The 16533-nt window shown below is 40.8% G+C and overlaps 1 protein-coding gene across 1 annotated transcript; it reads left to right on the forward strand.

Annotated features, from left to right (window-relative positions):
• Positions 1-9014: 9014 nt before the first annotated feature.
• Positions 9015-16311, forward strand: LOC309383932 (vomeronasal type-2 receptor 26-like; the record flags this gene model as incomplete). Its single annotated transcript, XM_081936999.1, has 5 exons — positions 9015-9343; positions 10996-11225; positions 14020-14093; positions 15147-15276; positions 15407-16311. 5 exons carry the CDS (start codon positions 9015-9017, stop codon positions 16309-16311), a joined length of 1668 nt encoding a protein of 555 aa, XP_081793125.1.
• Positions 16312-16533: the final 222 nt, after the last annotated feature.

The raw sequence follows: 16533 nt of genomic DNA on the forward strand, positions 1-16533 counted from the left end.
AAAATCTCTACAGAAAACTCATATGGGTTTTCCTTAAAGTCTTGGACACTGGGTAAAAGCATAGTTACCAGGAGCAAACTTCCACCAATAATGAGGTCACCAGACTTGCAATAATCACACATTTCCTGATTCTGGAAAGGTTTTGTCAACACACATTTGGTTGCCATCCTCCTAGCAGAAGTTGGAGGCAGGAGCCAGAAGAGTAACAGCAGAAAGAGGAGGTGAGTCAGCCCAGGCATTCTTGGCACCTTCCCTCCTAGATCAGAAATCAAGGTTTGTGCAGCTGTTGAACTGCAGGGAGCACTTGAAATCACATCTGAACTTCTTCACCACAGGTAGAGAGAGAGAGACCAAGACACCTGGATGGTCCCAGGGCAAATGTATAGCATCCACGCTTCCCCTTACCTGTGCTTGGGCTGCGACCAAAGAGGAAACCAAGACCAGCTGAGTCTCACCGAAGCCAGGAGTTGCCTTTTCAGGAGGAGGAAACTCAGAGCATATTTTTAAAAGCATATTCTACCTCGTAATGTTTTCCTGGGTTGAAATCCATGGGGGATACCTTTAGAATTACTGTTATTCTGATAATTGCAGGGAAGACCAACATCTTACCAACGTTGCAATAGCTTCTCTTTATGCACCAGAAGGTTGTTGTTGATCCAAGGAGCAGATGGGCCTGAGGGTCAAAGTTCAGGTGGAATTTGGTCTCCCTGAAACTGAGCACCTGAACCCAAGATGGAGGCCGGCCCATAGTTTGTTTGGATGGTATGAATGAAGTAGGGTGGCACATGACAATCAGTTGTACCACAGTAAGTGTGAACAATTGTACCAACATTTGCATTAATTCATTGGTTTATTTGAACTCCATGGCAGGAGTTTTAAAAATCAGGATGAAGGATCTCACAAGATCACTCTGAAGGAGGGCTGACAAACAACTACTTGGAACCAGAAATGCTTGTTTGGTGTCTTTATTTTGTGAAGGGTGTCTTGAGAGTTGTCAGTCGGTGTGAAAGGACACCATCTCCCATGGTGAACATCTGGGCTAGTTGGAGTAATAGGAATGGGTGCATGGGGCTATGTTCTTCTCTCCTTCCTCTGAAGCTGATTCTAGTCAATGTTGATTATGGGGAAGAGAAGGAACTCAAACGATTATTTTATTGGGAAGATTAAGGGACGTGGCCAGGACTGCAGATGTGCTCCCAGAGAGAAAAAGGAGAAGAGAAGGTCAAGGGTATCACACTGTGTCTTGATAGACAAGGAAGTGGTTCTTGCAATGCTGTGGTCATTGTTCTTGTTAGGGGATTGGTCTTGTGTGCAGAGATGACAGCACATAAGACTCAGCTTGCTGCTTCGATGGCCAGCCTGGTTTTCTGCTGGCAGCCAGTTCTGGAGCCATAGCGTGCATCAACTGTGGGTCAAGCACACTGCCTCTTCAATTGGAAACCATTCTCTCCCCACCCACCCCCGCACACAAAGGGCAGTGAGTGCAAGGTGGCTGACAGGTTTCTGGTTGTAGATGCCTTGCCCCCTGCCTCGCCTCGCCTCAGCCTGTGGGACAAGCCTTCCACCATTGCCTTACCCATCAGAAACCCCTGGATTCCATCCCCAACCCCACCATAACCCACAGGTAGCATCCATACGAGTGACATCGAGCAGGCCACATGCCCAGTCGATTGTGACTATTTTGCTACACCTCTTTCCCTGGCCATGCCCTCCCCCCTCCCCTTTGACACCCCTGGTCTACTCCATCACTGTATTTGAAGGAGCCCCCTTACCTGTGGGACCTTGAAGAGCTGAAGATGGAGGGCCTCCACCTTGAGGATTTGGGATTGTCACCCCCAATGAGAGAGAGCAGGGAGTCCTGCCTGTCACATTTGTAACCTGGAATCATTTTTTTCGAGTGGAGAGCAGGGAGGGGCTGATTGTGGAAATCTTCAACTCAACCTGGTGATTGACCTAGATGCGGAAGCCAAGGGTGATGTTGGGCAGGAGATCCAGATCTTGTTGAACTAGCTGACTGAAAACACCAAGGCTGGAACTGCTGGTAATTCTTGGGTATGGGCCTATAAGGAGAAAATCATTGGGGAACATTACAGGAAAGATGTGTGTGTGTGTGAGATGGAATTTGCCTTGACCCTATTTGTGTATTTTGTTTGGAGCAGCAATTCTGAGGTACAAATGAGGGTTGTTGTTTTTTTTACAGTTGTCCCTTCATTAAATTTGAACATCTTTGTCAGGAAATAAGCAAGCTCAGAGAATACCGAGAATGCCTCAGTTTCTAAGGTGTTGCCCCACCTTACATTTGAAGTTGTTTATCATCTTCCTGATGAAGAGTTGTGGAAAAACTGAGAATTCTTGCCTGTCTTTTAAACTTAGCTCTTCATTGAGAAAAACAAAGATTTGAAATAAAGGAAGAGGCTGCAAGTATCACTTGAACAAATATTTCTAAAAGGAATCCCTGAGCACAAAACAAATCAAACACCAGGACAAACTTATTAAATCTTGAAAAGAAGCTGATATGGGTGTTTTTTTTTAAAAAAATGTCTTAGATACTGGATGAAACTATAGCTACTAGGAGCAAACTTCCACCAATAATGAGGTCACCAGACTTGCAATGATCCCATTTTTTTCTGATTCAGGAAAGGATTTGTGAAGACACATTTGGTTAGCATCCTCCTAGCAGAAGTTGGAGGCAGGAGCCAGAAGAGCAACAGCAGCAGGAAGAGGTAAGACAGTCCAGCCATTCTTGACACCTTCACTCTTAGATGAGAAATCACGTTTTGTGCAGTGGTTGAACAGCAGGTAGCACTTGAAATCACACCAGAGTTTCAGCACCATAGAGAGAATCCATGCCACCTGGATGGTCACAGGACAAATTTATATCATCCATGTTTCCCCTTACCTGTGCTTGGGCTGTGACCAAAGAGAAAACCAAGATTGACATGCTTTCAAGAGTGCTGTTGTTGTTGTTGTTTTACAGTATACCATTCTGGAAAAGAAGTGAGTTCTTTTTAAAAAATTTCTACCATCACATTCCCTCCAAATTAATATTTTAACTCAAAACTTCACTGGCAGCATATTTTCTTCTGGATGCTTTGGACCGGCCCCCTTTCCATGATCTCCTCCTCCCGGGTCCCATTCTAACCCTACCAGCCCTTATGTTAGCAAGGCTGGCATCGGTCGTGGCTGGGACAGGCCAGTGTCTCAGGGCAGAGTGCAGATTGCACATCTCCCTAAGCAGCCAATCCAAGTCAGTAACAACAAGGGCCAGAAGAAGTGCCAGCAAGAGTGAGGCACCAGAGAATCAACCCCAACCCTTTCTCCATCCCCTGCCATCACTCTTGCCTTCTGAGGCCAGGCAAGGAGGGCCTGGGAGGGGCAGGGAAAGGGATGGGGCCAGCCAGTGGTGGGATTACCTGACAGGGAGCCATGGCAGAGGGCACAAGGAGCCACATGCGGCTCTGGAGCCATGGGTTGCCAACACCCAGTCTAGATCCTTCCTCAGTCAGGATTCAGGTTGGGATATGGGGAGAAAATGGCATCAGTTGCCCTTTTTAATAATAATAATTATTATTATTATTTATTTATTTTTAGACAAACATAAAACAAACATGAACACACACAAAATAAAAACCTTTCTCGAATTACTTACAGTGTGTCAATTGGTTACAAAACATTTGTGCATTCTCATAGTAGTCTTCACTTGCAACATACATAAAGACTCATACGATCAATCTAATATATATTTATGCAATTGTTATGGTTATTAAACATTCATTTGACTATAGCTATTATTACATCCTTTTTATGTAAAATATTCTAAATTTAAAACAAATTTATATTACGGCATTTCATTACCTCATCCTGAAATCATCCAATAGTATTACATCTTTATATTCTATTCTATATAGAATTGTTTATCTTTTATAACAAAGCTTTTCAACATCTTCTCCATAGTCCTCACTTACAATTTGTATAAAATTTCATATTATCTATCTAGCGTATATATGAATTATTTACCATTGTTAATCATTTATTTAGCTATAACTATTATTACTTTATTTTATACATAATACTTTAAATTTAACTAAATTTAACTTAATTTTTATTCTAACATTTCATTTCATCTTCCTGTATCCTTCCAATAGTAGTGCAGTCCTATATCTCTTGCCATTTGTGGTATTTGCATTCTAATTGTTTTCTTGATAGGTCTTATGTGGACTTCTCTTGGCACCTTGTTGTTCATTGCATATCTTGTAAAGATTCGAAACTCTCCATCTGTTCCTTCCATCCACTTACCTTTAGTTATCACCGATGCTTCTGCCAGAATTTCTCTTATTGTTCCTGCCACATTTTCTCCCTTTTCTTCTTCCATGTTTTGAAGTTTGAGATGAAGTTCGAGTTCATTAATCACTCCTTTCAACATTTTACTCCTGTCATTTCCAACCATGCTTGATTTACTGTCAATATCAACAATTTTCTTATCACTTTGTTCATATTTTTCTTCAATTTTTTGAACTCTATCCTCAAATTTCATCATCATTTTGTAAATATTCTCAACTCTTCCCTCTATTTTTTCTTTTTTTGTTCTATGTTCTCCATTCTCTTTTCAATGTTTTCTTAACTTATTTGTACTTTTTGAATTTCTATCATAATGATATGCAACGTTAATTCTTTTTCTTTTTCAACAAGAAGAAAATTTTTACAAGTTGCTTCATACCAAATTCATACAATGGAATTATAGATTGTGTATATTACTGGGTGATTGGAACGGAGTATTGGACACCATGAAGGACAAGAAGAGACTTTTGCAAAATACTCAAACATGAGGAAGATTGCCTAAGTCTTTTTTTGACATGATAGATGATAAGGAATTAAGAGATATTTGGAGAGAACGGAATCTTAAAGAACGGGACTTTACATTTTTTTCCAATAGGCATCAATCCTTCTCTAGAATTGATTTTATACTAATTACAAATGATTTCCTTTCCAGGGTGAAGAAGACAAAGATATGCCCGAGAACTCTAACAGATCATAATCCGGTTTGGATGGAATTGGAATATGGAGAGGGATCTAGAATGTCTTGGAGGTTAAATGAAAATTTATTTAGATACAAGAGAAATGTTACAGAATGCAAAAAACAATTTAAAGAATATTTTGCTTTTAACATGCATAAGGGGACATCAATAGAAATGGTTTGGGACATAAGTAAAGCATATATGAGAGGTGTTTTAATACACTTAAATAACCTATATAGATGTAGACAGGGAGAAAAATGAAGGGAATTGGAAGAAGAGATAAAAAAGAAAGAGTAGGTGCTAATATCTAACCCAGATGATAAGAAGACAAAGGAAGCAATCACTTTACTGTGAGGGCAGTTTAACATGTTGATGTCAGATCAAGTAGCCACTAATCTGCTATACACTAAATATAATACTTTTTGTAATGCAAATAAACCAGGCAGGTGGTTAGCATACATGTTAAGGAAGAAACAAAAGTTTCATACTATAGAGAAAATAGAATACAAAGGTAAAGAAGCCTATCAACAGGACATGATTAAAAAGGCTTTTTAAGAATTCTACACTAGACTGTATGCTGGTGATAAAATACAAGATTTAGATATAGATAGATATTTGGAGAAAGGGAAAATCCCTATAGTTACAGATGAGCAAAGGGAAAGACTGAATCAACCGGTAATCACGGAGGAAATTCTCCTGGCTATTAAGCAGTTAAAAATTGGCAAGGCCCCTGGTACAGATGGATTGACAGCGGTTTATTACAAAAAGTTACAATTAGAAATGGTAGGACCTCTTAAGGAATTATTTAATAAAATTCAATTGGAAGGAAGGGTACCACCATCTTGGAGAACAGCTTTTATCTTCCTGATTCCAAAAGAAGATCAGGATCACACTCAGCCAAAAAACTACAGGCCTATATCATTACTTAATACAGATTATAAAATTTTTGCTAAAATACTAGCAAATAGGCTGATGTCAGTTATACAACAAATGATTCACAATGATCAATCTGGTTTTATACAGGGAAGACAAATGAAAAGTAATGTAAGACAAATTGTTAATATATTGGAATATTTGGAGAAAATAACCAAGTCCCCGCAGTGCTTATATTCTTAGACTCAGAGAAAGCATTTGATCAAGTGAATTGGCAATTTCTAATGAAAATAATACAAAAGATGCACAATCTATTAAGGCAATATACCAGAAACAGACAGCACAAATTATAGTTAAGGGTAGTTTAACAGAATCCTTTAAAATTGAAAAAGGAACAAGACAGGGGTGTCTCCTGTCTCCATTATTGTTTATCTTAACCTTGGAGTTATTGTTGAACAGAATACGTGGGTCAGATGATTTACAAGGAATTAAGATTAGGCATTATGAATATAGAGTACAAGCATTTGCGGATGACTTGGTTGTAACTTTAACCCAACCAGGCAAATCAGCTATAAGTTTAATGAATATAATTAATCAATATGGTCAAGTATCTGGGTTTAAAATAAATCTAGGGAAAACAAAGATGATAGTTAAAAATATGACCATAGATCAAAAAGATGAATTAGAAAGAGTAACAGAATGTGAGATAGTAAAAAAGGTTAAATATTTAGGAGTTCATATTATAACCTCAAGTGGGAAATTATATAAGTATAATTATGAACCATTATGGCATAAAATACAGATAGAGATGACTAAATGGAAAAAAACTACAATTGTCTTTGTTGGGAAGGATAGCAGCAGTAAAAATGAACGTTTTGCCCAAGTTTCTATTTGTTTTTCAAATGATACCAATACTCAAAAAAGATGCAAATTTGGAAGAATGGCAAAAGGGTATTAATAATTTTGTTTGGGCAGGGAAGAAACCGAGAATAAAACTTAAAATAATGCAAGATATACATGAAAGGGGAGGTTTGAAAATGCCCAACTTAAAATTATACTATGAAGCAGTAGTTTTATCAACAATTAGCAATTGGATTAACTTAACAGAGGATAGAATACTGAATATTGAGGGATATGATTTGGTATATGGTTGGCATGCTTACTTAATATATGATAAGAAGGTGGACAAGATTTTTAAAAGCCATATTTTAAGGAATGCTGTACTGCGTGTCTCAAAAAGTATCAATATAAGTTAAATGATAAGATACCTATGTGGGTAGTGCCCAGACACGCAATAGAGAATATAAGTGTAGAACAAAAACAGGATGTAATTACATAGAGAGAGCTTCTTAACATAGAGAGAGGTGTATTACAGCTAAAGCCTTTGAGTGTACTAAGAGAGGAAGGGGTAACTCAAACCTGGTTTCAGTATGGACAGTTACAGGCCAGATGGAAAAAAGATCAAAAAATTGGTATCATGCAAAATGAGGATAATTTGGTAAAACAAATTAGAGACCAGGATCAAATGCATATAAAAAGGTTGTATAATATACTGATAGAAATAGATTCTGAAACAGAGTTAGTTAAAGATTGCATGATAAAATAGACACAAAATTTTTCCAGCAGATATTAATTTCAATCAAAAGCCATTTATTTAAAAGCAACGTCACTTATGGGCCAGTTCCAACATTTACTCCATATTCTAATAATCCAAGCTATTTTCCAAGTTCTTTGAATCTGCTCTGTGATTTTGGTCTTTTATTCTGGTTTCCCAGAGTTTCTTTTATAAAATGCCTTTCTTATTTCCACCTCTGGTAAGTGTAAGGCAATAATTGGTTAACAATCACATCCCTCCACTGGATATCAGATATTCCTTTCCTCCTCTGTATATTTCCAGGAGTCTAGTAGTCACTTTTCCTTTCAAGAGTAGATGGTGCTCACGGCTTACTTTTCAATTATCTTTTTAGATTCTCTTAGCACAGATTTTTTTTATTTTCCTTGGGGTTAATTTTTAAGTGTTTGGAAGCCGTTGGGGTCTGGATGGGGGACAACAGACTCAAGCTCAACCCCTCCAAGACTGAGTGGCTGTGGCTACTGGCACCCCGGTTCAGTCAGTTGATTCCATCACTGACCATAGGGGGTGAGCAATTGCCCCCTGTGGAACGGGCGCGCAATTTGGGCATCCTCCTAGATGCCCGGCTGTCTATGGATGACCATGTGGCAGCCGTGGCAAGGGGGGCGTTCCACCAGGTTCGCCTGGTGCACCAATTGCGCCCCCTACTGGACCGGGATGCCCTACGCACGGTCACTCATGCACTGGTGACGTCTCGGCTGGACTACTGCAATGCCCTCTACATGGGGCTTCCCTTGGGACGCGCTCGAAGACTGCAGCTAGTCCAGAACGCAGCCACGCGGGCTATTATGGGGAGTACCAGGTACTCCCACGTAACACCGCTCCTGCGCGAGCTGCACTGGCTGCCTGTGGTCTTTCGGGTGCGTTACAAGGTGTTAATTACCATCTTTAAAGAGCTCCATGGCTCAGGACCTAGGTACTTGCGGGATCGCATCCTACCACACACTTCCCTGCGACCGATTCGCTCTCACAGGGAAGGACTCCTCCGGGTGCCATCTACTAAGCAATGCCAATGGGTGGCGTCTAGGAGTAGAGCCTTCTCTGTGATGGGCCCAACCCTCTGGAATGACCTCCCCCCCGATATCAGAACCACCACTGACTTCCGCTCCTTCCGACAAAAACTGAAGACTCACCTGTTCCGTTCAGCCGGCCTGGCCCATTCATAGTCTTATGCTACCTCCTGGCAGATATTTTAATTGGGTATTTTTAGGGTTATTTAAATATTGCTTTTAATCTGCTTTGCTTTTTGTACAGTTTTTATTGCCTCCTCTTTTATGTTTGTATTTTCTATTTATTGATGTGTTTTATCTGACTGTACACCGCCCCGAGTCCCTTTGGGGAGAGGGGGCGGTATAAAAGTCTAAATAAAAGTAAAGTAAAGTAAAGTAAAGTAAGTAGAAGAAGAATCCTCTCACCCAGAAACAAGCATTGTTCATTCTCTTCACTCCTGCACTTTCTTAGGTGCTTCGGCTGGCCCCAGCTTCAGGGCAGCCATGTTGATTTCTGCTGCTCCTCATCTTCAGATGAGGGGGATTTTCCAAGCTAGGGAGGAGAGATGCGGCTCTCCTCAACTGCAACCCCCTTTGTTTCACCACACCTACAGGGTGGCTATTGCTCCTTTTGGAACCCTCCGATGGGGAGAGCTCAAAGTGGGGCTGCAGAGCTTGCAGTCCTTGACTCCGATGCCACTGGAAACACAGCCGGAAGTCCATGTGCCACAGATTAAGATGGATGCTTCCTTGTTCTTCTGCATTCTCCAAGTGCTAAAGGAAATAGAGACTGGCTTCCCAACATGCACTTGTTTGAGAGTGTGGGCTGATGGGTAAATGGGTGGAGTTAGCTTCAAATAATATACTTGGGGCATATTTGTCTCTCCAGCCACTAGATCAGACTAGTGAGCAACAACAGTAGATAAAGATTGTATGGTGTGGCATGATAATTCCTCTATTGAAACTCCATCTTGTCTGTAGAAGCTCAGTTACATGTAAGTCAAAGTATCCAACTTCACCTTCATGTCCACGTCCATCTCTGGGGATTACAAGAAGAGACACAAAAATATTTTTTGCCTTCAGGTATGCAAACCTAATAATAATTGGGTAGGACAATTGCTCTCCTTTGCAATTATCCATGGAACTGCAATTCTTATTCCCTGTGGGTTTCTATCCACAAAAAGCTTCCAAGAGAAAATTGCTTTTAAAAAAATCATGCCTGGAGTTCTCCCAATGGGGCCAGACCTTGTCTTGCAAAGAGCTCACTCCTGGGTTTGATGAGACTCAGCTGGCCTTATCTTTGATCACAACCAAAACACTTATAAGGGGAAGGATGGATGGTATAAATTTGCCACAAAGCCATCCAGGTGGAATGGCCTGTCTCTCTTGTGCTAAAGCTGTGATGAGGTTTCAAGTGTTACCTGCAATTCACCTTTTGCAGAAACCGAGATTTCTGATCTAGGAGGGAAGGTGAGAAGAATGAATGGGCTGCCTCTCCTGCTTCTGCTGCTGCTCTTCTGGCTCCTGCTTCCAACTTCTGCTAAGAGGATGCAAACCGTATGTGTGTTGACAAGGACTTTGCAGCTTCTGCGGGAGTATTACAGGCCTGGTGATCTCATTATTGGTGGGAATTTGCCCCTGGCAACCATTGTTGTATCCTTCAACAGCTTACATTTTCAGAAAGACCCATTCCAGCATCGTTTACCAATTCTGTAAGTTTTACATGGAAGCAAAAGATACAGAATGAATGTTTGCTTTCTTTGGGATTCAGGAACTCCTTTTAGAAATAATGGTCCTGATAAGGTTTGCAATGTCCTAAATAAATCTTTGCACTTTTTTCAATAAAGAACCAAGTTAATAAAAGAGGATAGAATCCTTACTCTTTCCAGAATTCCACCTGATGAAATAGATGAAGCATAAAAATGAGGAGGGACAACACCTTAGAAATTGTGATGGTCTAGTTATTAATTTGGATAGAAATTCATGGTGGAAAAGTCAAATAAAAACCCTTATCCAGTATGAGATACGAGTCATTGGATACAAGAGGGTTGGCCAATAAATTTCCTAAATAAATTAAAATGATAAAAAATACAAAAGCAAAACTCAGTGTTGGAATCAGTAGTGCTCATAAACAATGGCTTTTAAGAAATCTATGGTGTGACCCCTCCCACCGGAGTTTTGGGCTCAGCAATAGTTACTTGTCCTGAAGAAACTTCTCCAGGAGAGAAGAAAATAGATTACCTGCTAGAGGACAAATTGGGAAGGATTACAGTCACTGGAGCAAAGTAAGGAAGGGAGGGATGATAGAAGGGTATTAAATTATCTATGATTGGGATAGATAGTTTAATTAAGGGAAATTCTTTTTAAAAATCCAAAGCCAATGAAACTTGAGTGTTGCTCCAAAGAACAGCACAAAAGACAAGACAAATTCCAACAGCATATATGAAATTTCCTATAATGTTCCTCAATGTTTTTCTCACCATAGAGTCAGGCCCAAGAAATACCAGCAATTTCTGGCCTTGGTGTTTGCAGTCACAGAGGTCAACAAGGATCTGGTTCTCCTCCCCAACATCACACTTGGCTTCCACATCTATGACAATCACCAGATTGAGAGGGAGATTTCCTTAATCAGCCTCTCCCTGTTCTCCACAAGAGGCCAAATGATTCCAGGTTACAAATGTGACAGGCAGGACCCTCTGCTCTCTGTCATTGGAGGTGACAACCCCAAATCCTCAAGGCAGATGGCCTCCATCTTCAGCATCTTCAAGGTCCCACAGGTAAGGGGGCCTCTTTACATATAGTTATGGAGTAGACAAAGATCAGAAGCACACACAGAACCCAAACATGAAAGTAAATATATTTTGGGGGGACAAATCATGAGCTTGTGATTCTTAGGTTATTCTTCATGAAAGGTAGCCATTCTTTTAGTGCCATTTATTCTCTACATCAGATTGATGGTTTCTCCTCTTCTGACATATCACAATCAGTCAAAATGTGTAACTGGTGGCTCTTCCTAAGAAGGGAAGAAGCTTAAAGCTCAGTGACAGAGTGGTTAAAGTGCAGTGCCACAAGCTACTTCTCCTGGCTGCCGGTTTTCATGCAATTTGACAGTAAAATCCAAGCAGGCTCAAGGTTGACTCAGCCTTCCATCTTCTGAGGTGGGTAAAATGAGGACCCAAATTGTTGGGGGCAATATGCTGACTCTGTAAAGCACTGTTAGGCAGTATATAAATCTAAGTGCTATTGCTATTAAACCTACCACTCAGAGTGTGTCAGCCTGACTAGTGGAGCAAAAGCCACACAGTGGTGACTCCTAAAGTCAGCATAATACTTTACTTTGTCTTTGAAAAAAGGTTTTATTTTTCTCCAGCTCGGTGTTGGCTTTGAGTTCTCTCAGGGAGAGAGAAGAGTTTATCCTTCTTTCTTCTGGATTAATCCCAAGGAATCTCCTCAGTATGTGGGTTTAGTCCAGCTGCTCCTGTATTTTCAGTGGAACTGGGTTGGGCTTATAGCTTCTGAAGATGACAGTGGAGAATGTTTCATCTCAACTCTGATGCCAATGCTCCAGGAGAAGGAGATCTGCCTGGCCTTCACTGAAAAGTTGAAATTCAATTTTCTTGTTTCTACAAAGCTGCAATTTTTTCATATTTTCAAGACTTGGTCAAAAGCTGAAGTAATTATTCTCTTTGGAGATTCTAATAGTATTACAAATATACTGGTGGTAATGGATGTTCATGAACGATGGACAAAGACAAGATTTTGCAAAGTTTGGATCTTAACTTCCCATTGGAAAGTTAGTATGATGGGATCTCAAGACATATTGAAAGGTATAAATCCCTTCCATGGGTCTTTGCATTTTAGGGACCACACTGGGGAAATCTCAGAATTCACCCATTTCCTCCTGTCTCTAGACCCTTTCAACCCACAAGGGGACGTCTTTCTCCCACAATGGTGGGAAAGGGTCTTTGAATGCAACTTCTACAAACCAGGTGGAATTTCTCCAGGCTACCAAAAAACATGTACTGGAAAGGAGAATTTGCAGAATCTGCCAATGTATGTCTTTGAAACAGGCATGACAGGAGAAAGTTACAATATTTACAATGCAATTTATGCTCTGGCACACGCATTACATGTAATGTATGGTTCAGGACCACAACCAGCCCTGATGAGGCTTGGGAAGAAGATCTCAAAAGTCCAGTCATGGCAGGTAATTTCTGTGACTTTTTATCTATTCCACAGATCTTTAGACAGGAAGCTTCCCATATGCATTTCTTCAATTGCTGATTCAATGTCCACATGTTGCCATCTCAGTACAGATGAAAAGAGCATTTGCAAACCATAATACAAATTAAGTGTTTCTTGAAAGGGAGCAGAAGAGAGAAATGACCCATGGAGGAAAGATTTTCCTATAAAACCCTGAAAAGTCTTTCTTGGGTGTCCAGGAGTGGACATTTCAGAGAGGACTTGTCATTCCAGAGCAAAATGACAATATGTGTGCATTTGTGTGAGATGCTTCATGATGTCAGTTGAAGTCCTAGTGGATATATTTGCAGGAATGATTCTGTTTTCCTCAGTACATTGCCTGAATCCCACCTGTAAAGATCAACTCAACTCTATTCATTTTAACTGTGGTTTATGTTTCTATGGCTTATCATCCCATATGACCTCACCCCATTTGTTTAGTCTGCCATTTGTTCTATTGTTCAGCTTGATGTGTGAAAACAGCCTCTGTCAACCTCAGCACATACAGTAGGACTCAATGGGATCCAAAAGGGCTCCTGATTTTAAATTTATCAGAGGTTTTTTTTTTTTTTTTGCATCAAAGAATAAAGGTTGAATCTCTCTGGACAGTGAAGTGACAAACCAGGACAGGTGCTTCCTTCCACATGGCCTCACTTGGTCAGACCTGCTTCCTGCATTCTGCTGTCTTTGACTATGAACTAGAGAGAGTTAGTGGGGTTTTAATATATTTGTGATAGGAATTATTTAATCACTCCTAATCTGTCATTTACAAGACCTGGAGACAAAGGAAACATTTAAAAATGCATGTAGCCAAGTATCACAGGAGCAAAAAACGCGCAATGAAATTTGGAATGTGGCATTAAAATCTTTCTGCGAGGGATTATTCTAGACTAGAGTAGAAGAAGCCATGATCAAAAGGCCCAATGATAACACCCCCTCTATCATGGAGAAGGAGTAAAATTTTTAAATATTATTCCTGATTGACCAGAACTCCTGGAACAACTCTAGTTTCTAAGCTGATGTCCTAAATTGATGGCCAACAAAGAACGATAGAAGCCAATGATACTTCATGTGAAGCTTTCAGCCAATTTTTCCAATTTCTGAAGACTTCTTTTCTTTCAGATTCTTTACTATCTGAGGACTGTTCAGTTTAACAACAGTGCTGGAGATGAAATCTCTTTCTCAGAAAATCAACTGCGTTCTGCTAATTTTGATCTTCTCAACTGGGTTTTTCTCCCCAATAAATCTTTTGTGCCCATGAAAATAGGGAAAATAGATCCCAGGGCTCCCCCAGGCAAGGTGTTCACCATAAACTCTGATGCCCTCGTCTGGGCCAAAAAGGTGAGCAGGGAGGAAATGTTGGAAGTTTAGGGAACCATTGATTCTCTCCCAGGGATGCAGAACATTGTTCTAACTTGAAAAATGGTCAGTTGAGTCAGAAAATATGGCAGTAATTTGGTGAATAACCTGCTTTGCATGTAAGACATTTAACGTCTGATTTGTGTCAAGCTACAAATGGTTGCGATTGGGAAGAATATCTGCTTGAAACCAGGACACAGTTACAAGATGGGTTGTCCCAAAGAAAAGGGAGTCAAGCTATTCTCCAATGCACCTGAAGGCAGGAAAAGAAGCAATGGGTGGAAACTAATCAAAGAGAGAAGCAAACTAGAACTAGGGAGCAATTTCCTGATAGCTAGAAGAATTAATCAGTGGAATAACTTGACTCCAGAAGTTGTGAATTCTCCAACACTGGAAGTTTTTAAGAAGAGATTGGACAACCATTTGTCTGAAGGGGTATAGGGTTTCCTGCCTAAACAGCGGGTTGGACTAGAAGACCTCCAAAGTCCCTTCCAACTCTGTTGTTTTAGAGTCTAGATTCAAGATGCAACAATAAGTTCCCAAGACCATTCCCATTCAGTTGGAGCCTCATGACTCTGTTTTAGAAATGCTGTAGCTCAATGTCACAATATTTCTTTTGTAGGTCCCACTTCCAATCTCCAGCATCTATTCATGGGTCAGGAGTGCCACTGGCCTTAATCACCAGGGGCTGCTGCTGGTTTCTGGTAGACAGTGTTGGACTATTTCATTGGAAAAACATAGATATAGGAATATGGAAAGGAAATAGGAATTTGGAACCAATAAAAGAGACTATTTGTAATTCAGGGTTAACCTGAGGAGTCTGTGGTGCTCTCTGAGCCTTGTTTTCTTGCCAATGTTTCATGAACCAAACTTGGTAACATTTAGCACTGATGATGTTACCTAATTTGGATAATGAAACATCGGCAAGAAAACAAGCAAGCTCAGAGAGTACCAAAGATCCCTTAATTTGGTAATTAATTAATGAAACATGTTCATTGCTTAGGCCATTTCAAGAATTTCTCTTTTCTCTTTCAGACCATCCCCTTTGCCAGGTGTGGCAAGAAGAGATGCCATGCAGGAGAGAGGAGAAGAGTTCCAGAGGGCAAGCCGGTTTGCTGCTACCAGTGTGATGCTTGTCCAGAAGGGACCATTTCTAATCAGACAGGTAGACCAGATTTCAAACGTGGACCTTTCTTTCTGCCACAGCAGAAAGAGGACAGTCATATCAACTCTGCGGGAAGGATAATCTCATGGCAGATGTCCCTGAAATCCTTAGCCAAAGTTCTTGATTTCAGATGCAGCTCACTGTGAACCCTGCCCAGAAGACCAATATCCCAACAAGGACCAGGACCAATGTATTGCCAAGAAGCTCCACTTTCTTGCCTATCAAGATACATTAGGATGCACTTTAATTTCTCTCACTCTTTTTCTCTCAGTGACCACATCTGCAGTTGTGCTGATTTTCTATAAACACCATGATACACCAATTGTCAAGGCCAACAACCGAGATCTCACCTACATCCTCCTGGTCTCCCTCCTGCTCTGCTTCCTCTGCTCCTTCCTCTTCATTGGTCGACCTGGGAAGATCACCTGTCTCTTCCAACAGTCTGCCTTTGCCATTCTCTTTTCCCTTGCGATTTCCTCTGTATTGGCAAAAACTGTCATGGTGGTTCTGGCCTTCATGGCCACCAAGCCAGGGAACAGGACAAGGAAACTCTTAGGAAAACCACTGACCAACTCCATTGTTATAGCCTGCCCCCTGCTCCAAGCAGTTATTTGTGTCACCTGGTTGGCAACTTCTCCTCCATTTCCCAACATGGACTTCCACTCCTTGGTAGGAGAGACCATCTTGGAATGTAATGAAGGCTCAGCTTTTATGTTTTACACTGTCCTCGCTTACTTGTGTTTCCTGGCGCTTGTCAGTTTTATGGTGGCCTTTCTAGCTAGGAAACTGCCTGACAGCTTCAATGAGGCCAAGTTCATTACTTTCAGCATGCTGGTCTTTTGCAGTGTTTGGATCCGCTTCCTCCCCACCTACCTGAGCACCAAAGGGAAGTCCATGGTAGCTGTGGAGATCTTCTCTATTTTGGCCTCTGGGGCTGGTCTCTTGGTTTGCATCTTTTTCCCCAAATGCTACATTATTCTTTTGAGGCCTCATCTTAATTGTAGAGAAAATATAATAAGAAACAAAAATCTCTAGCTAATGTAAGGATTGGCCTCATTTATAGTTCTTTGAGGTAGGTCAGGATGTTCTAACCTAGGTTTCACAGAATCACGAAACAGACTCCTTTTCCTGCAAAAATCCCTTTTTATTTGGTTAATTAGCAGATTAACAGAGTTGGAAGGGACCCTGTATATCATCTAGTTCAACCTCCTGCCCTACACCATTTCTGACAAATGGCTGCCCAATCTCTTCTTGAAA

The sequence above is a fragment of the Natrix helvetica genome (genome assembly GCF_964273705.1).
Source record: "Natrix helvetica genome assembly, chromosome: 1".
Lineage (NCBI taxonomy): Eukaryota > Metazoa > Chordata > Lepidosauria > Squamata > Natricidae > Natrix > Natrix helvetica.